This window comes from Notolepis coatsorum, assembly GCF_963971535.1.
Source record: "Notolepis coatsorum genome assembly, chromosome: 20".
Classification (NCBI taxonomy): Eukaryota; Metazoa; Chordata; class Actinopteri; order Aulopiformes; family Paralepididae; genus Notolepis; species Notolepis coatsorum.
In genome coordinates, this window is record NC_140184.1 from 10,004,052 (window position 1) to 10,030,757 (window position 26,706).

The following is a 26,706-nucleotide window of genomic DNA, read 5'->3' on the forward strand; positions in this document are numbered from 1 at the left end:
ATAAAAATCCAAAATAAAATCAAATACGACTTTGACAGGTGGTCAAAACTTAAAAACTCAGTACAGGCACGGGTATCAATAGTTAAGATGGACGTTCTACCTATAATCAACTTCATCAGCTCAATGCTACCGTTTCCAGATTTCTTCCACTATTTTAAGGCGTACACTTTAAGACCACTGACAACCTGGTTTGATCCCCAAGCATCAGTATCCTGGAGAAATTTAGAAGTAGATATAGTAGCACCACACAGACTGCAGGACATAGTATACACCAAATTATCAATTAAGCAATGCGAACTGAAATTTGGCCCCATTATTACTCATGCGATCCGGATATGGCGTGAAACACAAAAGAAATATTCTAACCCACATAAATGGCATAATCATACTCCCTTATTCAATAACAATGCACTCCTGATTGGAAAACGACCTATAAGATTCCCTCGATGGGAAAAGCAGGGCATACACACATTAGGAGATGTTTTCAACAAACAGGGTTTTTGTAGTTATGAGGAAATACACAAAAATTTTTATCTCACCAGTTCCACATATTATTTTTACGCACAGTTATTGTTATGTTTGAAGGCTCATGGTGTCCCATTAACACTTTGATTGCCCAAGGTTAAATTCATGATATACCATCCCTTGCCAGCTCTATTTAACATGGAGAAGTTCCCCTTCTTTGCAGGGCTATAACTTTTTAAATTCTATTGCTAGATTGCCATTATTAGGGCCCATTCAATGTCCTATATGTATTGTTCATGGTGTAGCAACGTTAAACTTTTTCATTCACATATTCATACTAAAATATGGTCTAAAGTATAAGTATGTTTTCATCTCTTTCTGCAGCTTTCTCCAGAACGTGATTTATAGCCCCAAATGCATTATATTGATGATCAAATACAGTTTGGTAGGAATCTGTGCAAGATCAAAAATTTCCATTCATCTAATGTGGGTCATATGTTCATCATAGCAGTTTATATCGAACACGGTAATACTACACGCTAAAACTCACCCCAGTCTCCTCGGGCCGTTGGGCGATCAGCGTGGAGTAGACAGTTTTCGATTATGGGATGTTGAAATGCCCGATCTATTTCCAGGTTGTATAATAGTATATATGTCCAAATCATGTTGTTTTTTCGAGTTATTTCCACCGATCGATGTTCACTGTGTGAAAACAGAGTCTCTCTAACATTAGCGAGTGCCCGGACCCCATATGGAGTGAGTCCTGCCGGTTCAAAGGTTGATATCCGGTTTCGATCTGCCGATCGGCCACCAGATGGCGCTCTTGAACCGCCGGCTAGAGGGTTGAGAGGAGATCAGCACTGTGTGTCAAGGCTCCAGAACGGAAATATGATTTCGATCACAGATTTTTGAAATATTGATATCAAAGACGAGTTACGGCGTCCTCGGCAACTTGAACATGGCGGGGAATGACGAGTTCCGGCGTTTTCGGCAGTTAAAGTGTTAAGGATACCAATTGTACACCACAGATACCACAAATTCTTCTATGAAAGAGAGACATCGAGAGGTTTTGTATCAGATTTTTATCATCAATTACTAACGTCCTCGTATGAAATCCTCCACCTAGACTCAGTCTGGAGGAGATATATACAGACCTGGAAATAGATTTTGATTGGCAAGAAGCCTGGGCAAATGTTCGACTTGCATCACGGAACCCGGACCATCAACAAATCAATCTTAACTATATTCATAGGACATACTTGACTCCTATAAGACTGAACAGAATGGGTCTTAAACAAGACTCCAAATGCTCCTTATATACAAATGGGGACGAGGGTACATTTATGCACATGTACTGGGACTGCCCACCAGTTAAGATATTCTGGAAAGAAGTGACCCAGCAATTATCAAATCTCTTAACTCTGAATATACCTGTACACCCCTCTGTATTACTGCTGAATGATGTTTTTGAGTGTGCAGTACCTATACAGCTAAAGAGATTGGTTTTATCTGGTATCACAGCGGCTAAAAAGCTGATAGCATCACGATGGTTTCAACCGGAAAAAATGTGCCAGAAGGTCTGGATTCTTACATATCTCGATGTGATTTGTGATTTATCTAGAAATATCTACAGCAAGAATTTTGGGTCTCAGTGAATCCAAAATTACAATGTGGTTAGAAGTGGTGGAGAGAATAAAAGCTAGCATATAATTGTAGTGCCTGGTTAGGAGCGAATGATAATGGATGGATTATCCAAGGGGGGGCCCGGGGGGGGGGGGGGGGAACGAGCGAGAGCATATGTGTGTAGGTAGGGTATTAGATAGCAGGTATTAGGTGTATATCTTGTATAAGACATTTATTTAAATGGTGATTTCATTGGATGTGCACTGTTAATTAATGCTTGTATATCTAATTTTATGTTGTCATGTTTGTTTATGTGTTTGTTTAAAAAATAATACAAAAAAAAATACAAAAAAAGAAAAAGAAAATTATAATTTATTATTATTATTTTTGGATGGAAGAGCCACACATTGACGGGCAAAGAGCCACATGCGGCTCGCGAGCCACGGGTTGGCCACCCCTGCGCTAGACGCTCGCAAAGTGCTGTGACTTTCATCTGTTCCAACGGCCCATTTGTATTTGTATTTATTGGTTTAAAATACAGAGACAGTGCATATTAAGGAACATTTGACTGTAAATATGCCAGTTTAGCCAAGTTGGCTAATTTTCAACTGTAGTCTCTGGGGCAGGTGACATGAGCACAACAATAATTAAAACATAGTACAATAATTAAAACACAGTAGGAATCAATATAGGTTACAATACACTAAAATACATACAAATAAATACATTAAAATACAACCCCTCAGTTAAAAAACATAGTACAATAATTAAAACACAGTAGGAATCAGTATAGGTTACAATACACTAAAATACATACATTAAAATACAACCCCTCAGTTAAAATGGTCGCACACTTGACCATCTCTCAACCATGATTTTAAGTTAGTTTTAAATGAGATGTAACTTTGATACTCCCTGAGCCGTGTTGGCATTATGTGGAATAACGTTCTAATTACATTTTCCTGAAGTCATTTTGAAATTTCAGAAACTGTGCCAGATAAAACGGGTACTTTTAGGAAAAGTCATTGAGTAACAGAGCTGGAGCTCGACCGAGTGACGAGGATACATTTATTGAAAATGCCTAGGGGTCATGTGACCCCTTGTCGGCTGTGCTAGTGTTAACATGACACATGTCAACCAAAGTGCTGTACAGAGGGTACATAGATACATATAGACAACAATCACAACTCCGTTTTACGGGGGGGCACACAGGCAAGCACACAGGAACACAGGGCATGAGTCAGTGAACGGGAAAATCGAATAGGTAGAAGTGGGTTTTTAGCCTAGATTTGAAGGCATCTATTGAGGGGGCCAGCCTAATGGAGCTATCTGTCAAAAGACAACATACAATCCAAGGGAAGGAGCACAGAGAAGAGCAGACTAGGAGCCAGGTCGCCAGGACTCCTGTGAGGTCTTCATCTGTGTCAGGCGTGAGCCCGGGGGATACCGAGGACTATCCGAGGACTTGACATGGAACACACACATAGACAGTGTAGTCATGAAGGAAGCACGGCAGTGCCTCTACTCCCTTACTTTTAAGGAAGTTCAAAGTGAGTCAGAAGATCTTAAATAACTTCTACTCGTGCACAATAGAGAGCAGTTTAGTTTAGGAATAAGGGGCAGGTAACTATAAGATTTATTCTTCTTCCTGCTCCTTTTGTCCATGGTATGCTATTTATGATTGTGTATGAAGAACTCTGATTGTATTGATTCCATGTGGCAAATAAAACTCTGAATCTGAATCTGAACAATAGAGAGCATCCAGACTGGTAACATCACTTCCTGGTTTGGGAATAGCACCGCACACGACCGCAGCAGACTGCAGAGAGCGGCTCGATCAGCCGAACGCACCATCAGAGGTGGGCTTCCCACTCTCAGGACATTTACACCAGGCATTGCTTTGCAGGGCCAAGGCTAAGAGAATAGTCAAATACTACTAGCTACTCAAACGACTGCCTCTTTGCACTGCTGCGGTCAGGCAAGCGCTACCGGAGTCTCATGGCCAGTACAGAGAGACTCAAAAGGAGCTTCTATCCCCAGGTCATGCAGGCTGCTCAATGACTCTATGCAACATTATACAACGGCATGCAAATTTCTCGATTCTGATTGGCTGAAACAGTCCATTTACACGTATGTATCTGTCACAATCCACGCTCCTGGTCCCAGGACCCGCCCACAACCGAATCACATCACGCCGCCGTGCGGATTTGTCGGAAAAAACAAGATGGCGGACAATAATCTTTAACAAATGGATATGTTGATAGCGTCATAACGACTAAATATAAAGCGATTCTGTCACGGCGAATGTCTTAGTCCTTTAAACAATGTTGGATGATGTAATTGATGGGTCATGAGTCATTGTAGAACAAAAGAAAAATCGCGGATTGATTGATTGATTATTTGCAATTTTTATTTAAATGTTTTCTTCCTTCCCCCTGACTCACTCTCACACTGTCTGGCACACCCACACACACGCACGCACGCGGGTGTTGTGCTGTTTTAAGTGAGCATGGCCTATTGAATTGATTGATTGGTTGATTGCTAATTTTATTACTGTACGCCTGGTTTCCAACTGGTTAAATTTAGGCCCTCTAAAGTAGGTTTAAAAAAATTAATAAAAAAATAGGGCGAAGGAAACTTTTTTTTCCCTATAGGGCAAAGAAAACTTTTTTATTTGTTTTACCTACTTTCTATGGAAGCATCTAAGAATGAAAGTAACATACTCGTGGGTAGCGTCATTAGACTCAGCAGGGACATTCGCTTACATTGGTCTCTGTTTGGCCTGCGGGTGCGGGACGTCAGTGGCTCAGGAGGTGGAGCTGTCATCTGGTGATCGGAAGGTTCCCGGTTAGATTCCCACTCCTTCCGGCAGCGAATGTGTGAGTGAATGGGTGAATGTGAGGACCGTTTGTCATTGAGACTCGTGGGTGGTGCTGTTGGACTCAGTGGGGACATCCACTTACACTGGTCTTAGTGGTCTATGTTTGTCCCGCCCCCTACACTTAAGCCCGCCCCTTTCATATCGTAGACACTCACGGACGGTGCTATTGGACTTGGCGGGGAGATCTGCTTTTATTGGTCTATGTTATCGACTAATTTATGCAGATTCATACACCCCTGCTCTCACTACTCCTAAGAATGAGAAAATGAGTCAGCGCTGAACACTGGAAACCAGGGGCTAGATATAGGTTTCACACACCTGACCCTAATCAGGGGGCAATTAGACTCGCACACCTGCCCCTTGTCAGGGAAAATCAACCCACAGAACCCAATGACAGGTGCCTCTTCAACATGCTTCCCCACGGCAGGCGGCTACGGCTGCCCAAGACACTCACAGTCCCGCCATAGACTGAGTTTCTTCCCCTCAGCAGCTCGCCTGGTAAACGAGTCAGGCCCCCCCCCCTTCAAATCCCATCTGTGTGGCTATAGGGTTAATATAAATTAACATTACAATGAATTATTGTTTGATTCAACTGCCTGCAATAGTTCCTCTTAATTCAGTCTGGATTAGCGAGAAAAAGAGAGACATGAGGTCATATTTATTGGTGAATGTAAGTAGCCATGTACTGTATGTAGTAAAAGGCTTGAGTTAGCTCACTTTCCTTCCATCAGCAGATAACATCTGCCAGTAAGCACATGCTGGGTGAGTTAAGTTATTCTCTACTGTTGTATTGAAAATCTGAAGTGGCCTTCATTTTCATAACTTGTATAGCAAATGAGGAGTCCCATTCATTTTAATTTAGCTTTGTTGTTAATACAGACATCAGAGAGAGAGACAGAAAAGACGGATCTTTCTAAGTGCATAAACAAGAGCTTTTTAGTTTTTTTAAGTTAACACATCCTGCACCATAAACGTCGTACAACGTGATTCAAGTTCATGCTAATTCTGCCATTCCACGGCGTACGACGTTATTGAGATCATATTTCATTTTTTCGCCATGTTATTCATAATTCCCTCACGGAGCCTGGTCTGGTGCAGTGGGAGCCTGCACAACTCTGCAACGCTTCAATACTGCCGCCTGGTGGATGATCGGAGAGTTACAACCGGAAATGGATCTCACATTATCTCGGTGCGTCTGGGAAATGCGTCCGGCACTCACATAATGTTGCGGGACTACAGACACACACTGGCATGCATGGATCGCTGCCATAACTCAATAATCGACATGATTTGGGCGTTTATTATTATTATACAAACCGGAAATGGATCGAGTCGATCGCCGTCAAATAAGTGGGATCTTAACATCCAGTCTCGTCGGCGAACGGTAAGAGGACGCTGACGTCATTTTCAAGACGATTGTACATTTCTTTGTTTACAAACCAACTGATCAATAAATCAACCCATACCACATAAAGCATTTACTGACGATCACAGACTTATAAACGACCCCCCCCCGTTCATCCGCGCATGATGAGTCATAACGTTTAGGATCGTATTCAGTTGGATTTTTTAATATAGCGTGTATCACGAATAAACTGCAATCGATCATCTATATTATGCATTTAGGCCTATAACTAGCGTTCTAGGAATTACTGCAGAAAACGATAAAAACATATTTATATTCTAGACGGTATTTTCGTATGAATGAAAAAGTACAACGTTCCTACATCCTGAACGATAGATAATCGATGTTGAATGGGCCATAGTAATGTCAATTTAGCAATACAATTTAAAAAGTTATAGCCCTGCAAAGAAGGTAAACATCTCCATAGGCTTAGACTGGTGGCAGTGATCATAAATTGATGGATAGAAGCATGGCAGGGAATGTGTTAAGGTGTATAATAATAATAATAATAATAATAATAATAATAATAATAATAATAATAATAATAATAATAATACATTTAATTTGTAGTGCCCTTTACATTTGGAACCAAATCTCAAAGTGCGACAGGGTAAAAACATAGGCAATTAAATCAAATCAAATCAAATTTATTTGTAAGGCCCGACAACACACGTTAATGTCCCCATGGGCCGGACACGTCTTCTTTAAACAAGTCAAGGAGAAACATAACAATAAATCAAGAACAAAACAAGAACACCATAAGGTCCAACAAATTTAAAATAAATGCAAAATAAATGAATGAATGCAAACACTCCCAGACATACCCCACGCGAAGGTAAGGAAAAACTCACTAAAACCTAACAATACGAAAAAATGCACCACAGGCAGTGTGGAGGAGAGAAACCTTAGAAGGGCCATTCAAGGGGGGATCTCCCTTCTAAGGGTGCTTTCTCACTCACCATCGGGGTCGAATCAGCTCCGTACCGTCTCGTTCCGTCTTTGGATGCGAACTCCCCCCCCCCTCTCCCCCCTCTCCCCCCTCTAGTTTGTGTACACACTTCAGTCTTGGTTCGCTCCGGGTTCTGTTTACGGTTTGCGTTTTGAGTGTGTACGCTTGCCGTAGGCGATGATGTCACGCTCGAAAATGTAAACACAGGAAGAGTGATAACACGGCGGTGGAGACTGGATGCTGATATAAAATCAACAAATAACCAATAAATATGAAGTTATATTTGAACCTCTGTTCAAAGCCTTGTCAATATAACCCACCCGCTTTTCTCACGAATGGATGGTGTTGTGGAGTCCGCTTTTGAGCATTTCCCAGGGCTAACGCTAAGCTAACGGCTAACGCTAGTTAGCTTAGCCTATTACTAGTAACATTGCTTGCATCAATTATATTGAATGTCATTGATCTACCGGTCGATCACGGCCGACTGGTTGGGCACCACTGGTCTATAGAAATAAATGCATTCGAACAAGAAAGTATAGTAGACATAGCAATGGCAAACGCTAACGCTAAGCTAACGGCTAATGCTAGTTAGCTTAGCCTGTTCAGCAGCTAACATTATCCCATCGCTCGTGGCAAAATTCCTGGCGGACATAGCCCCTTATGGTACAGTAAGATGTTTGAGGTCCAACAACGGGACCGAATTCACAAACAGAGAGTTTCAATCACTGTTGAGGAAGAACAGGATAAGGCACGAGACGTCATGTCCATACTCCCCACACCAGAACGGAGTGGCAGAGAGAGAATGGCGCACCCTTTTCGAGATGGCTAGGTGTAAGCTAGTAGGCAGTAACTTACCTAAGAGCCTATGGCACTATGCAGTACAAGAAGCCGCCTACACCAGAAACAGGTGCTTCAATAAGCACACAGGCACCACCCCGTATACAGCACTGACAGGAAAGAAGTGTAATCTAGCCAGAATGCACCGTTTTGGAGTGTTATGCGTACCTGCAGGACAGAGGAAAGCTAGAGTCCAGGTGTGTAAAAGGGCTCTTTGTAGGACACGACAAGGGAAGCCCCGCTTTCCTGGTTTATTATTCCGGTAAAGGGATAGTGCAGAAACACAGGCTAGTCAAGTTTGTCATAAAGACAACATGTGAGGGCGAGACACAGACAGAGGAGCCAGAGCTGGACTCAAGAGTAAGGTGTGTAGAAACCGAGACCCATCAGCCCAGTGTACTTGGCACAGTCGTGCAGACAGACAGTCAGCCACCCCCAGAGGGCGATGACGAGGAGCACCCGAGGGTGACGTCAAGTGCCCCAAGCAGTGGGAGGTATCCCTCAAGGGAACACAGACCCCAAAGTATCTGACAGACTATGCTCGGAAAGGGAGTGACGAGGAGGACAGTACACCCATCACCGTTGATTACTGCTACAGGGTAGTCAGTGGGGTCCCGCAGACCTTTAAAGAGGCCATAATGTCCCCTGACGAGGAGATGAGGTCCCGCCTAGAGGACAACCACACCTTCACTCTCACCAAATTACCGGAGGGCAGACAGACAGTGGGAGGAAAATGGGTGTATTCAATCAAGGAGGGAATTGAAGGCCAAGATAAATACAAAGCTAGGTGTTGCGGCAGTAGACTGTCATAGACAGGCAGTGCCGAGGGGCTGAGTGGAGGAGTTCAAACAATTGACGCGCACCGTGAAATAATTCCGTTCCACGTCCAGGAAATACTTTTGAGGCTTTTATTCTTTCGCTTCATGAGACAAACAAAATACGATTTGCGATTTGCGCTTTGCGTTATTGCGGTCAAAAGAAAATATGCTCTCCTAACTCTCACCCCCTCTCTCCGTGAACTGTCAACCTCTGTGAACTGTCAAACACTGAGAACAGTCAGACGTGAAAAGGTGAATGAAATTCCATAAAACACTCCCATTAGTGCCACACCCCCGTGAGCACGCCCACCACCTAAAGTGACAGTACAACTAATAATACAACACAAATAGAATACTGAATCATAATAAAGAGACCTCCATTACGGCGCCTACACTAGGTTTGTAGCTAAGGGTTTCAGTCAGAGGGAGGGGATAGACTATGGTGAAACATTGTCCCCCACAGCCAATCTGACCAGTGTAAGGGTAGTGGTTCAGAAAGCAGCTGAGGACAGTCTGATTCTACATCAGATGGATGTGAAGACAGCCTACCTGCACGCACCGATAGATAGGGAGATCTATATGGAACAACCTGAGGGTTACGAAAAGGAAGGAGAGAAGTTAGTGTGTAAGCTGGAAAAATCCATTTACAGCCTAAAACAGTCTGGGCGAAATTGGAACGAGATGCTTCATACATGCCTTATCAAAGATCACTTCCTACAGAACCCAGTAGACCCCTGTGTTTACTCGAGGGAATCAAAGGAGTCGGGGAAAGTGATCATTGTCATCTGGGTAGACGATTTGATCACAGCAGCGGACAACACCAGGAGCCTAGCTCAGGTGAAAGAGATGCTCTCCAATAGATTTAAGATGAAAGACCTTGGGAGGTTAAAACACTTCCTAGGTATGGATTTTGAGCAGTCTGCCAATTGTGTAACAGTATCCCAGAAGAGATATGTGGAAAAGATTCTGAAACGTTTTGACATGCAGGAATGTAGAACAAGGGATACACCATGTGATAAAAAGTTGGACTACCAGGAGGATGCTCAGAAACTGACAGATGTAAAAATGTACAGGGAAGCAGTGGGTAGCCACCCTGACCTATGTTTTCTAGTGAGTAAGTTGTCACAGCATTTTGCTGATCCCACAGAGGAGCACTGGATTACGGTAAAACATGTTTTTCGTTATCTTAAAAGGTACAGCCGACAGACAACTGTGTTTCAGAAAGAGCAGCGAGGGCCTAGGGCTTAAAGCCTACAGTGATGCAGACTGGGCAGCTGACACCACAGATAGAAGGAGTACCACCGGATATTGTGTGAGTTTGAACGCAAACAGCTCATTGGTTTCGTGGAAAACAAAGAAAGAGCCCCCCGTGGCTTTATCAACTTGTGAAGCCGAATATATGGCTCTAGCTATGACCATACAGGAGTGTATCTACCTGGAACAACTGCTCGAAGGGATGGATACCTATGTATACAAGAAGACTGTTGTTTATGAGGACAACCAGGGAACCATTGCGATTGCTAGAAACCCTGTGTGTCGGCAGAGATGTAAACATGTCGATATAAAATAACATTTCATTAGATCTGTCATCAGAGAAGAAAGGATGACACTGATGTATTGTCCCACGGACGACATGGTAGCAGACGCAATTACGAATCCTGCCTCCAAATTGAAATTGAAGATATTTGCAAAGGCCATGTTTGGTGTGTAGATATTGACTGCCATGTTCTGTTGATGTTTTTGTGATTATATTATTTCCTTTGTAAAAATGTTTTCCAAGAAGTCAGCCAGTATGCTAAAAAGTGGGAGTGTTGAAGGTAGAGGCTCTGTGTAGGATTGTTAGTAACTGTCTAACTGCATATGTAACTGTTCACACTAGTGTCTGCCTACCTGCATATATATCTGTGTCCACTAGAGGGCGTTCTAGGCGGAGACACTCTGGAGTACTACCAGGTGGCGAGTATAAGTAGCTGTGTCTCCTCCCCCTTCTTTCTCCCCCCCCCCCCCCAGTCTCTCAACAAGAAAGGACGTGGATGTGTTACTGCTCCTACCATGTGAATAAACAAACCAAGCCAGTTAAAGGCTAAAGACTGGAAACCATGCCTCTTGACCACATTATTGTCGCCCTATAGTCGGATTCTGTTAACAAATGGCATGCATCACAAACGTCAACATCTGAGCAGCTGCCCTGCTCCCACAGGAAAGAAGTATGGCGATGACTCACAATACATCTCTATAGAACCCCCCCACCCCTGAGAAGATGTAAAGGAAAACGGCAATTTGTTTCTCCGTCGTCCTTGAGGAGAAGCAGGGGTTTCAACGTGATTGCCCCCTCCTGTGTCACAGTCGCACGTTTACAGTTTGACGGGAGAAGTGACAGAGGCCACGTCACCATGGAAACAACAGCCCCCACGGTGCGCTATAGTAGGCAGATGGTGAGGAGGAACATCATCCTGGCTCTGCGGTGAAGGAGGAAACCCCCTTCACAGGCAGCACTCAGTTACTGAACTACAGGCAGAGAAAAAAAAAAAAAAAATGTAAACGTCTTTCTTTACCAAGACGGTAAGGCTGTGAAACACAGGAGGGAGAAAGGGTTCTGGCAGGATTCAAACCCAGGCTTCAAAAACGGGGTTAAATGTGACTCACTCCAGGTATATAATAGGTCTTTTAACCTCTACAACATCTCAAGGCATCGATTGTTTAACCAGCAGCATTTAAAACACATACATATACACCAATGGGAAAAAGTTATTGTAATGTATCTTGTAATGTTTGATAGTTTCCAGTTTTGCATGAGAGCAAAGCTTTCTGACTTGAAGTAGCATGCCCCCTGCTGGCTATACGTGGCATCTAGGCAAGACGCCCATCCCATACAGACACAAGTTATTAGGAATAGGAATAGGAATAGAAATGTGAATCACTACCCACTTTCAAAACCACTCTCAAAGAACACCTACGGGAGACTGCAATTCGAAACTGGCCCCTGTAAATGTCCTAACCCAACCCCCTCCAATGTACAGTAAATCACCTAGTATGGTTGTCAATATTCCAATGTACAGTTTTGCTTGTGAATGCCATGGCGAAAAATGAAATATTGATCTCAATCACGCTGTACAGCGAGATCTGGCGGTCAAAGCATGGCGGGCAATACCGCTTTAAAGCGTGGATGGCGGTGGATGTGTTAAACAGATATTTTTCAAGTTCCAAGTTTTAATACTCTTATCAACATGCGAGTCAACAAATGCTTGCTTTATGCAGCCATTTAACACAAAAGGATGACCCTCATGCATTGCAAATTTGCATCAAAATCAAAACAGAGTGATGCAAAAAATAACTTAAAAGAAAAGAATAATTTAAAACAATGAATAAAGTGTGCATGAAATAATTACATTCACCCAGTAGTAATCACACCCCCCCCCTCTCTCTCACACACTCTCAGCTCTCTTTCCCCTTCCTCATCTCTCTCACCCTCTATATATCTCTCACACACACACACACACACACACACACACACACACACACACACTTCAGAAACAAACATAGTATCAATGAGAGCATCAATAATACACCTAGTGAAGTCTAGAAAAAAAAAGTTATTTCTTTTTAATTTGTATGTGTTTTTATCACGTGAAGCACTTTGGTTTGGCTGCTAGTCATTTATAAATGTGCTATACAAATAAAACTGACTTGACTTGACTATCTCTTAAAGCGGTGGCCCATTGAGTACATGGATGGCTTACACCACTGGCGTCCAAAGTGTTAACAATTGGTACCTAAAGCACTTTAAACTTAGGGCTAGATCCACAAACAATGGATTGCACGGAGCAAGTTGCACCCTTACTTAAAATTCATTATGAATTGAAAATGGGGGACCCTGATGTAAACAAGACGAAAGTCTCTCTCTGGTCTGCATCCCCTTAACAATTGTGTGTATTGAGCCGTACTGTATTGTACCCATTCTGCAATCTGTTAACACATCCACCGCCGGAAACGCTTTAAAACGTTATTGCCCGCCATGCTTTGACCACCAGACCTCGCTGTACAGCGTTATTGAAATCAATATTAAATTTTTTTCACCATGGCATTCATAATTCATATATACACCCGCAACGCTCCAGCTGGACCCTAAAGGTGAAGGCAACGACGGCTCAATACCGCCGCCTGGTGGATGGTCGGGCGAGTTACACTCGCTTACAGAATATGGCTGCTGTGTGTCGATTAAATGCATCCGGCCGTCAGATATCGTTGCAAGGCTCCCGACAGACACAATGTACATAATGGATCGCTTTATAAACTTAATAATCGATATGATTTCGGCGTTTATTGCGACATACAAACCGGAAATGGACATAGGCAATCGACGTCATATACTTGGGATCTTTCACCGCCAGTCTCTTTGACGCACGGTAAGAGGACACTAACGTTATTTTCAGCCCAATTATAAATTTCTTTATTTACAAACCATCTGATCAATAAATCAACCCACATAAAGCAGTTAGTGACGATCAAGGAATTATAAACGACCCCCCCCCCCTTTCCTCCACGCATGATGACGCATAACTATACCGATCATGTACATTTGAATTTTTTAATATAGCGTGTCTAGGGAAGAAACGGCAATCGATAATCTATATGCGTTTAGGCCTATAACTCACGTTCTAGGAATTACTGCAGAAAACGATAAAAACACACTTATATTCTAGACGGTATTTTTGTATGAATGAAAAAGTATAACGTTCCCACATCCTGAACGATAATCGATGTTGAATGGGCCATAGTAATGTCAATATACCAATACAATTTAAAAAGTTATAGCCCTGCAAAGAAGGTGAGCCACTCTTATAGCGCTGGCAGAGAGGGGCATTAGATGGGTACAATGCTCGGCAGGCAATGTGTTAACCGTGCAGATTGATTGATTGAAAATTGTATTAACAGATTGCAGAATGGGTACAATACAGTACGGCTCAATACACACAATTGTTAAGGGGATGCAGACCAGAGAAAGACTTTCGTCTTGTTTACATCAGGGTCCCCCATTTTCAATTCATAATGAATTGTAAGTAAGGGTGCAACTTGCTCCGTGCAATCCATTCTTTGTGGATCTAGCCCTTAGTCTTCCTATTTCCCGGTTTGTCTCTCAACATCAGTGTTGTCACTTTTATGGTTATGAAATTTGTGTAGTTTATTAACTTGTACATGTAGTTGTCTGTTCTTGTGATTATGAAGTTTGTGTACATTTGTAAATGGTCTGATCTACCAACCTGCAAAGGAACTAGATGGAAATGTGCCTCTGGCTGTAATCTGGCATATTTACATGAACATTTTCATCAATACGTACTGTCCCTAGTTTAAATAAAAATAAAAGATAAAATAACACACAAACCCTGATAATTGCTGAAGAGTGACACAAACCTGAGTGACAGCTGCCACCTCACGATGACTCCCAGGCCTGGTGTGGAGTAACACCTGCTCTCTGGGTCACACAAATCACACCGTTCTGTACATGAGTCAACAAGCCAGACACCATGTTCTATCCATACTAAGTATTATGTATATTAGAACATACTGTACCTTCTGCGTTGTGTGGAAAAATATCCACATGCTCAGTGAAAATGTCAACATACCAGTCAACCACACATGAATCATGTTTTCTGGGGTGTGTAACGATGCATCGATTCTAATGTGACAATTCAACTGCATCGATTTGAAAATATTAGAATCGATTATGATCGAAATTAATCAAAATAAAAAAATAAATAAAAGAAAAGTGTGTATTGTTTTTATTGACCATGCTGAGTGAATCAGTTCCCCCAGCCACATTTGTGTATTCAACATCTTTTGGGGAATTAACCGATAGAAAATGTATCGAATCGAATCATGGTCAAATGAAGAGATTTCATGATGCATTGAATCGTTGACCGAATAATCGTAATGGAAATTAATCGTTGTGAGGTCGCGTTACACCCCTAATGTTGTGTAATTTTTTTTTACCCTTCCTGCATTATGGGTAGGCTAAGGCTTTTTCTTTTTTAATACATACTTACTTTTCTGTTGAAAACTGGACCTGGAAAACAATACAATACCCTGGCATTTTCAGGAGAACGAGGAAACTCTGATATTGGTAAAGCAGGATTAGTAATGCAGGATCAATAAATACATATTTAGATATTTGGACACCAACGATGATCATGACCATGGGGCCCTTACGTAATTTAATAGGTCAGCCATGTACACCATATAAAACCACCTCCTGCTGTATCCAAGCAACTAACAGAACTCACTGAAAAATACATCCGCTCAAGAAAGGTTATAAAAAGCCTTGCGCTACCATCAAGCAATATGAACCATCAACTTCACAACACAAACATATTACACTGTATATTGTTACGGCAACACCAGTCAATCTCAATAAAACATGGCACAGAGAGCAAGGTTATTCTCACAAAGAAACTTTATATAGTTTTCAAGTATTCAAAACTGTTAAATAAGTACAAGATGTGTTCACATGATTTACATATTGGACAATATAAGCACTGCCCATTTTCAATTCTTTACGTGTTTTCCCTCTATCCACGCAACTCTAAAATGTTCGCAAACTATTCACATTTCCTTTTTATTTTACTCAATTGGAAATCTCCACAGCTGTCTATCGAACAAAGACCACACAGACGGTACACCTGGAACAGCATACAGTGTAGAATGGGAGAGACGTCCACAGAAGGAAAAGGACATATTTAGCCAGGTTCAGAACTGTGATTAGCTGCTGGTGATATGAACAGTACATAAGAACAGAAGAAAGTGGGTTAACATTCATATCAGTTGATCCCTTGATCTATTTGGCAGTTCAGTACCTCCACGATTAAGATTAAAAAGAAGAAAAAAAAAGGAAAAATAATATACAGAAGGACTTAGGCTGGACCTTAAATTCTTTCGATATTTAAAGGGAAAAAGATGATAACACAGCGATTACACGGTTATCGAATTGGTAATTTTTTCCCAATTTGGTCTAAAATATGTCCAAGGCTCTTTGTTAAGGCACCCAATGCTGTTTGACATGCTGCTCAATGATTAACAAATTTCACATAATTTGGCAAATTTAATAAAACGGAAATTGAATAACTTCCTGCCACAAGAAAAGGCAGGTTACAGCTACAACAGACTGCAGGTACTGCACAGTTGATAAAATGGCTTTAACTGATGGAAAATGGTTGGTTCGGGTTGGTTCAAGAAACAGAGGTTTTGGGGCCCATTAGATTTAAATACGGCTTGATACTGTAATCAATATTTTAACTACTGTTGGTCCTACAGGACAGTTATCCTTTGAAACAAGGAGCCTTGCGAACTGGCGTTAAGCAAATAACATAGCACCAGAAATGCTGCAGAGAGAAAAAATATAATCTGCAAATTTCATTATGTTACCGTTTTCGAATACCTCCAGTGTCAACGGAAGTTACTTGCCACCATGTGAATGTCGATCATAGAATAATTAAATTAATAACTTCAGGGAAAATCTATCAGATTCTGGGAAATATTGGCCAGTCTTTCTGTACATTACTTTTTATGACTTCATGATGCATTTTTAAAAGCATGAACATGTACGCCATTGAATATTTGGATTTGCCTTTTTCAATGATTCAGGTTCAAGGCTTGACCTACTTCCGTGTACCGTGTCACCATTATACAGTCGCTCCAAAACTGACATCCAACCCAAACATTGGTCCATTAACTTTACTGTATCTTTTTTTTCTTTTACTATTCTCAACCTACTAGAAAAAAATGTGTGCTTTTATTTCTTGGAATTCTGCATGTTAAAAGGTAGAAATGCTACACAAAGAGAAAATTCACCTTAGAGCTACAATGTCTTAAGACCTTCAAGCGTTCATGTTGTTAGAATTTTGCTCAAACACATCTTAACATGGACACAGACTCTCAAGTCTACTGTGAGTCATTGACCAGTGTAGCAACGGTGCTGCAATATTCCATTCTAGTGTCAGAGGCTCACCCTTTTAACCAATCAGAGAAGCTCGGAGGGAATTTCATTAGAATAAGCTATTTTCATGGTTGAATCTACACGGTTCTCATGCAACAGTCCAACAATAAGGACCATGTAAACTAAGAACTAAATGTTATATTTCCCCCCCCAAACAAATTCCCTTTGAGATTCTGATTGGTTACAAGGGGCAGCCTTGCAGTGAAACATTAGAATGGAATATCTCTGCACTGGTCAATTAAAATGAAAGTAAGTCACTTGAGATGCGTCCACCTTAAAGTGTTTTTAGCAAAGCCTGCATGAGTTGTCGAGGTGAATCATTTGATGAAAAAAACAAACACAAAACCTAGCGACAAGAAAATCGACGACCAAAGAAAATGTGTGTTCACTTTGCACAGTAAATCACGCCGATGTCAATTAATTATTGGAACTCACTTGGGAGCGAACTGGATAACGAGAACACGGAACTCATTCCCGACTGAACTGACCGGATCATCAGAATATTTCTGGACCAACTATTCCTTACATTAAGTCTGGTTTGCCACACAAATTACAAACTATGAGACAAAAAAAAACAAAAAAAAAGAAAGTTCAATAAAAATCTGCCTATGAGACAGAAGGGGATAGTCACCATACTGTACACTTTCTACAATATCCATGTCCATTATGAATATAACAAGTGCATTCACTTAAAAGGGATAGTTCAACTAAAAACAAATTCTCTCATTTTTCACTTCGACAGGGATTAATCAGACAAGTGTCAATAATGAAGGCTACTTAGCAGCTTCCTGCAGCTTATGTTTAGCATAGTATGAGCACGCAACAATGTCATAAAAATAGAATGGGTAAGGAAAACTTGTCTACCCGACTGGACTGTCGCCTGCCATCAGCACGAGTACGAACTCGAGAGCAGCTGATGAATAATAGAAATTAAGTGAATAATGGAGGATTTGTTTTGAGCCAACGACCCCCTTTAAATTTTTATAACGTTCATTTTGATTATTTCAAATTTTTCAGCAACTTTTTTAGTTTTTTAAATTACTGTACTTCTTTTACATCAACAGAACAGTTGATTAGTGAGTCATCTCTTTATTTACAGGGGAGAAGGTAGAGTGATGAGCTCCAGAGCTTTCTACGCGTTGAGCCTCAGAGACTGATCCTCCCTCCTCCTGGAGGAGATATCGATGTCTATGGAGTCTTTGCCCACGATGAGTCGCAGGCGCTTGGCCGGCGGGAGTGGAATGAAATCATCGTCGAACTCATTGTCAAAGTAGTCGTCGTCGTCGTCCTCCTCCTCCTCCTCTTCCTCTTCCTCGTCGTCATCGTCATCCTCCTCCTCGTCGTCATCCTCATCGTCAGACGAAGAGTCCGCCATGACGTTCTGCGTCCGGTGCCCGCCGTTCCTGACATCCGGACTCTGGCCCACGTCCCCGTTGTAGGAGATATGCTCCGACTTCGATTGGGATACCCTCCGGCCGTCGTCCTCCCTCTTCAGCTGGATCTTCAGCTTGGTGGAGCTGTTGCCGTGGACCCCCCCAGGGGCATAGCCGTTGTTCAGCTTGGCCACATACGAGCTGCCCTTGTCCTGGTCCTTGCTGAACTTGATGCTGATCTTGCTGGAGGACGATGACGACGATGTTGTTGATGAGGAGGAGGAAGAGGAGGAGTTGACCGTGGAGGCGGACGTGCTGGAGGAGCCTACGGCCTCGTTGGTCTCCTTGCTGCTGCTGCTGTCCCTCCGCCGGCGGAGCGTGAGCTTGGGGATCCCCGTGCTGTTCTCCAGGATCAGCTGTGCGTCGTATCGTGTGATCCGACGCTTCTTCTTCCCCTTGCCCTGCGACCGGCAGCCGCTCTTACTCTTGTCCCGGCGGAGGGACTTGCCGCCGTTGGCCGACCCGCTATAGTCCCTGTGCCGGTGCCTGTCGGGGAGACCCAGCAGCATGTTACCGCAGTCCGTAAAGGTAGCGGCGTGGGGCGGCGGGGCCGTCACCGCCACCGGTGCGAACGGCTCGTCGTACGAGTCCTCGCGCTTAATCGTCCGCTCCGGCCTGAGCCGCGTCGCCTGCTTGCGCCTGGCGCATGCCGCCACCGCCGCCCCTCTCCTGGCATAGCCGGCGGCATCCAGAGCCGGCTGCTCCGACCCCAGTCCATGGAGGTACTCCTCCAGGTCGGCCGGCTCCGTCTTGATGACCACCCCGCCAGGGACCGGGCTGAGGCCTTCAAGAGCGCTGGGCTCCAGCTTGACCCCCGCCACGGCCTCCTGGGCTTTCACAAGGGTCCTGGTGGACCTGCGAGTTCTATAAGTACAAGCCTGGCTCCCCTCGCAGCCCGGCGGGCCAGGCAGGTTGTTGTTCTCCTTGGCAGCGTGGCGGGTCAGGCAGCCCCGCTGGCCCAGTGTCTGCTGAGTCTGCCCGTGCGCGTCCTTCTCCTTCTTGATGGCGACACCTTTGCACAGCGACCCCTTTGACTCCCTGAGACCCAGCCGGCAAGTCTCACCTTTGGCCGACGCCTTGGGATCCGCCCCCTGCCTGCGACTCCGCAGCTGGACTTTGCTTAGGGAAGGCTTGGATTGGGATTTTAGTCTCTTTGGTACCCTGTTATTGTTTATGTGACCTTGTTTAGAAGGTGAGGTAGAGGTAAGAGCTCTAGAAAGAGTCTGTCTGGTTTGAGTCCTGGTTTTACTGAACTTCATGCCAGGGGAAGTTCGTTTCCTTACAGCTACAGGAAGAGATGGGTTGGGGGAAAAAAACAAAAACAAACATTAGAGAACTACTTGGAATGTCTGATCACTAAGTGTCTTACCATCTAAACTGGACGGACTACAACATAACGCACATCATGCCAGTTAGGGTACCTTATGTATACTGCACCTGTGTAACGAGCTCAAAACCTTCTATGCATGATTTGAGGCTGTAAATTACAACAGCCTACAGGCCACTGCAATGGAGAGTAGAGCCACTGCCGATGGAGACTCAGTGTTCAGGATAACAGAACATGAGGCGAGGAGGACCTTTAAGAAAGTGAATACTAACTAGGAAGGGAGCAGGACCAGACGGCTTCCCCGTTCGCGTCCTAAAAGTCTGTGCCGACCAACTGGCCCCGGTATTCACTGACATATTCAACCTGTCCTTAAAAAGTCCACCATTGTCCCTGTACCCAAAAAAATCCACGGCTGCTTGCCTCAACGACTATCGCTCTGTAGCTCTCACCTCCATAGCCATGAAGTGCTTTGAGAAGCTAGTGAAGGGCTACATCTGTTCCTCCCTCCCTAACACCTTGGACCCCCTGCAATTTGCATATCGCCCCAACAGGTCCACGGAGGACGCCATAGCACATGTGCTGCACACAGCAGCATCACACCTGGACAAGAGGCAGGGGAACTATGTGAGAATGCTATTTATTGACTACAGCTCAGCATTCAATACCATAGTCCCCTCCAAGCTCGTAGTCAAGCTCAGAGACCTGGGCTTGAACTACGACCTCTGCCAGTGGGTCTTAGACTTCCTGACAGGAAGACCCCAGGTGGTGAGGGGAGGCAACTGCACCTCCTCATCCATCACTCTCAACACAGGTGCCCCCCAGGGCTGTGTTCTGAGCCCCCTCCTCTACTCGCTGTACACATGACTGTGTGGCACAGCGAAACAGCAACACAATCATCAAGTTTGCGGACGACATGGGCCTGATCTCTGCAAACGACGAGAGGGCCTACCTGGGAGAGGTAGAGAACCTGGCTCTAAAGGAAGTTCAAAGTCAGTCAGAAGATCCTTAAGAACTTCTACTCATGCACAATAGAGAGCATCCTGACTGGTAACATCACCTCCTGGTTTGGGAATAGCACCGCACACGACCGCAGCAGACTACAGAGAGTGGCCTGTTCAGCCGAACACACAATTGGAGGTGGGCTTCCAGGCTAAGAATAACCAAAGACTCTAGTCACCCAAACAACTGCCTCTTTGAACTGCTGCGGTCAGACAAGCGCTACCGGAGTCTCATGGCCAGTACAGAGACTCAGAAGGAGCTTCTATCCCCAGGCCATCAGGATGCTCAATGACTATGTAACAACCCATCTACACTCATTGCACACACATACTTTTAAACAAACACTCACCTTAACACTACATTATATTTATCTATTTATTAAAGAGATTTGCACTACATTCATACCTCATTTGCACCTTACCCTAAAGTTTTGTACCTCACCGTTTACTCATTTTTACTCACTGTACTTGGATTGTATATTCCTTTTACTCCTTTTTTACTGTATGAAGCACACTCTCAGGGGCTCATACAGAACCAAGCATTTCACCGTAAAGTGCATGTATTTTATTGTGACAAACAATAAACAAACTTGAAACTTGTGTATACTTTACTTAGGTATATATATTCAGATTCTAAGTGTTATTGACCATATTTATTGTAACATAACTGATACAGCATACAGACCCTCACCTGCACCTTTAATTACACTGCTTACTTGCTCATATTCAGAGTAATTATATTGTTTACACTGCATATTTTGATCTTTACTATAATTTTATTGCCTATATTTATGTCTTTCTACAATTACCCTGGCCATACCTGTAGCTCCGCCCCTACCCCATGCTGCTATGAGGCCCGAATTTCCCCACAGGGGACCAATAAAGGAATATCTCATCTTAGATTAGTTTATTGCATATATTCACCAAGCACATTTTTCAAAATGTATAATTAAAACCATTAAGTTAATTACTGTAGAAATGAATAGTTTATCATGCCATCTAATAGAGGCCGGGGTCCTAAGGTACGGCTCCATTTTAGAACAAATTCCAAAAGGCCAAAATATCCCGGACCTACAGCAAATAGGACTTCTGATCCCTTGACACTGGAGTGCCAGAATGAACGCACATTTTCTCCGACTATCATTCAAAACTCCTGCGTAAGTAGACGGTATAAAAGTCAACATGATTTGTTATATGCACTGCAGCCTGCATACTTTTTTGATGCATGGCCCCTTCATAATGATTTGTTTGAGGCCAGAGATATAAAGCACACGAACGCCTCTGCCATCAAAACAACACACTACGTGTGCTCTGCGCAACAGGTGAGCGACTAAATCAATAGGAACATTTTAAATACCCCAGGAATAGGCCACACTAGTACGACTGAAGTGCGCTGAATTACCTAATGATTGCAGAAATTAACATTCAATAACTGGAGCCAAGTCTAGGTTAACCGGTCCGATGATTAAATGACTGAGGTAATGGAGGAATGCTTTTAAGGAGTGCTTCTTACCAGACTATATATTTGTATATACAATCAAAACTCTTCATACTTGTTCATTATTCACTGTTCATACTTTTTGCACATTACTGCTCAATTACACAGTCCTGCTAAATATTCCATCCCACTGTATTATTGTTTTTATTCTAATTAGTGTATACTTGACCATATTGTGCACAATTGTACAGCCCTGGCCCATTTTATTTTATATTGTGCTTCTATTTTAATTGAGTTATATTCCATTTTATTCCAACCTTTCACTACCACACTACAGATCGTTAACCCTTTCACTACCACACTAGAGAAGGTTAACCCGTTCACCTCCACACTACACTTCCAAAAGTGAGGTCGAATGCAATGAAGCGAACTGTCATGTTCCGTGGTATGCAGGAATGGAACTCTCTTCCCAGACATGTTAAGCAGGAGAATAGTAAATGTCGTTTCAAAATCGTGGTAAAACAACATTTTCAACCAAAGAAATTGACATTCCCTAATAGATAGTGTGTACGTAAATGAAAATGTATGTGTCTGATAAAGAGATAGGTATATATGGATGAAAAGGCATGTGTCTGATAGGGATATATTATTAAAATATTGTATAATTGGCTGATATGAACATAGATAATGTATGTAAAAGCTAAATAGTATATTATGCTGTATTGTATTATGAATTATTATGAGTAGGTATTATTGTATTGTATTATGAATTCATTCATAAGGAGTATATATTTTTATATTGCATTATGAATTTGATTAGGGTTTTTATTGTTGTTTTAATTGTCTGTATGACATGTAAATGTTGTGAGTGTATAAGGGTTTTTATTGTCGTTTTAATTGTCTGTATGACATGTAAATGTTATGAGTGTATAAGGGTTTTATGTTATAGACCCCAGGAAGAATAGCCCCAGCACTGCTGTGGCTAATGGGGATCCAAATAAACTTAAACTTAAACTACAGACGGTTATCCGTCTAGTGTGGTGATGAAAGGTTAACCTTCGGTACGACCAAATCAAATTGCTTGTATGTGTAAACTGCTCTGCAAGAAGGACCTTTTTCCGATTCCGATTCTTACATGGATGTGTTTTTGGCATTTCCTGAGAGTCTCCGTCGGTGTGGGAGCCGACAGAGTGGCTGTCGGAGCTCCTGCTCCCCTCGCCCAGCTTCTTCAGCCTGTTGATACGCTTGTCCGTCTCCCGCAGGCCGTACTTGCTGTTGATCACTGGCACTTCCACTGGCAGCCCAGCTTTGGATTTGAAAGCACCGGTGCCTCGTCTACAAGACAAAACAAGTTGAACCGATAAAAACGTTAGAATTTTCCCCATTAAATAATTACCGAATGAGACAGTGGGTCAGGAGGTAAGAGCGGTCGTCTGGTAATCTGGAAGATTCCCCGTTCGATTCCCGCTCCTCCCACGTGTCGAAGTGTCCTTGAGCAAGACACTTAACTCCAACTGCACCTGATGAGCAGGTTGCCACCTTGCATGGTCACCTTTGCCGTCACTCACCTTAACATTCACTTTAGACCCTTTCAACACTACACCATATTTGTATCTATTCATTACAATATAGAAGAAAAAAAAACATTACAACAAGATTATGCACAACATCCTACCTCATCCTTGTACTTTATTGTTTGCATTTTGTACTTCCCTTTGTACTTTAGTTTGTATATTTTGTATAGTGTTTGGCCTTTATTCTTTTTACTGTATGCAGCACAATCTCAGGGGGCTCATACAGAACCAAGCATTTCACATTATATGCGACAAATAAAAGAGAAACCATTTACTTTTTTTTTAATCTATCAAATGTTAATGTTAAAAAGGATATATCACATTAGAACTTAAAAAATGTTCTTTATATATAATATCATACTTACGTTTGAACAGCAATATTATTCTTTATAATATATTGTACTTTTTTAAGCAGGTAACCATGGGTAACAAACCCACACCTTTGACTCAGACGTGTCTGTGGTATTGGAATCGACACAGCAGGAGTTCGTTTATACTTCAGATGTATTATATATTAACTTTCAGTGCCAGGGACGTCATATCTCGTTTTATTAGCCCCCCCACTGAGTGCCCATGACGACAAATATCGTTTTATTATCGATCTGAAATCATATTTCATCAACCGAGTCTCCCGTTGGTACAGCAGCCCCTACAGGAGCTCAGAATGGAAAAAAGCGCCCCCTATCGTCTATCCCTGTGTAACTGCCTGGGATCTGTAGATATGTAGGGGCGGAGCCAGCTGGTTCGTTGGGCTGGCGAGCAGTCTGATCAACATGGAAGTCATCGCGGGACAGGAATCAGCCTGGAATATATATTTACAGCAGCCAATACTCAATCAATAAGCGTGATCGATATTTGGAATGGCGATCAGGAATTGGAATGATCTTTTTGGAGAACATCTGATCTGAGGTAAGGAATCTATTTTACCAGTCTTGGGATAATCAGAGTTGTATTCGCTGAGATCTCAGCGTTTGCCCTATGTGTGATGTGTCTGTTTGTGCGCGATCGCTGATGAGGAAATAAGAGAATCGATTTTTCAGATTGCCTCTATAGCGTGCATACGTACACATATAGTATCATATACTATCGATAATCTAGCGTTTATTTGAAAACGATTCATAAATAGGCCGAAAAATGACAACGTTTTTGTGTATTCTAGAATATTCCAGTAAATGTCTTTTTATCATGGAATCTTTATATTTTCCTTGAAAACGAGGGCTTTTCAAAATGCTATAAAACGAAAATGAACCAATAAAAAAAACAATCCGCTTCGACAATGTTGACTGGAAAACAAGTCATTGATAAGCGACGGGCAGATTAGACACATAGCCATAATTTAAAACATAGATTAGGTGTTTTTAATGCTAACATTGAAGTGGGTCGCGGCATTCAAGGAGGTTCCGGGGCACCGAGTTCTGGCACTGAAAGTGTTAAGACTAGGTCCCCGAAATGAGCGAGGAGCTAGACAGCCGGGAGGAATGGCGGTGTTGACAGTAGTGGTCGTTAGCTTACTTGTAGATACTCTTACATAGTATTAAGACTACTGCAACATCAAAAGTTCTATTAAAGTGAAATATCCCTTTAAAAAGGATATGGCCAGTGTAATTTTCTCTTACGTTTGTCCATATAGCCTAAAACTTACAATGCATTTCTCCTCTAGATTATAGTTAATATCCAGAAATCATAAAACCATGGGTAAATAGTGCATTTACAATTTAGTTCTTCACATTCACCCATTCACTCACACACCAACAGCGGCAACCATGCAAGGTGCCGACCTGCTCATCGGGAGCAGTTAGGGGTTAAGGGTCTCGCTCAAGGGTCTCGCTCAAGGACACTTCGACATGCTGCCCTGGGAATCGAACTGGGAACCTTCCGATTACAAGACTGGCTCTTTGGTCAGCATGATTCAACGTTGCGATGACCATGGGATATTGTATCGTTTCCTGGAGTGTAATGCGCTCGGGACTGGGTGCCGTTTACTACTGGACACCGGTAGCGGTTGTTGCTGCACAGGGTGTGAAGAATGTACAAATACTATTTAAATTGATATGTCAGCTTTCTTTTAAACATGTTGAAACACTTATTTTAGGAATGAGGCCTGTTTTTCCATTGAATCTAGAAAGAGATTGTTGCTCCACAACCAGGCAGGGCCAGGACGGGCTAACTGCCGTGGACTGGAGAAGATGGGTTGTGGACTGTAACTAATTAACATCAGGATTGGACTTGTTTCTTTTTCTTTTCTTCCATTCACCACTTTTAGCTCTTCTTTTTAGCCCTATGTATTTGTCCATCTTTGTTTTTAACACATACTAAATAAGTGTATGTTATGTATTAACTAGGACCGTCAGTTTATCGCGTTAATTGATTAATTAATTACACAGCCAATTAATGCGTTATGAAAATTAACGCAAATTTTATTTAAAAAAAAGTTTTCTAATCTCATTCATTCCATAAGAACGTAGAATATATATATAGAATAATTCTCCAGCGCCTTCAACACCATCCAGCCGTCACTGCTAGCGGAGAAGCTCTCTGCGATGCAGCTGGAGCACGGCTTGGTGGCCTGGATCAAGGACTACCTCACTGAGAGGCCACAGTACGTCAGACTAAAGGACAGTCAGTCTGACGTACTGGTGAGCAACACCGGCGCCCCCCAGGGAACTGTGCTGTCACCCTTCCTCTTCACCCTCTACACCTCAGACTTCTGCCGCAACTCCAGCGGGTGCCACCTGCAGAAGTTCTCAGACGACTCCTCCATCGTAAGCTACATCACCGACGATGATGAGGAGGAGTACAGAGCCCTGGTGGAGAGCTTCGTGGGGTGGAGCGACAGCAACCACCTCCAACTCAACACCAGTAAGACCAAGGAGCTGGTGGTGGACTTCCGGAGGGGCAAGAAGAGGCCCCCCCCGATTCCCATCTCCATCCGAGGGGTGGATGTGGAGATGGTGGACTCATACAAGTT

General features: G+C 42.8%; 1 protein-coding gene across 2 annotated transcripts in view; it reads right to left on the reverse strand.

Annotated features, from left to right (window-relative positions):
- Positions 1–15,453: 15,453 nt before the first annotated feature.
- The window catches only part of kmt5b (lysine methyltransferase 5B), a 31,062-nt gene continuing 19,809 nt past the window's right edge, over positions 15,454–26,706 (reverse strand). For both annotated transcript variants that reach the window (XM_084337151.1, XM_084337150.1), the window contains exons 9-10: positions 23,300–23,499; positions 15,454–19,686 (exon numbers count right to left, since the gene is read on the reverse strand). In XM_084337151.1, coding sequence (XP_084193277.1) covers positions 18,101–19,686; positions 23,300–23,499 — 1,786 coding nt within the window. In that variant the 3' untranslated portion in view covers positions 15,454–18,100. The remainder of the gene's footprint in view (positions 19,687–23,299; positions 23,500–26,706) is intronic.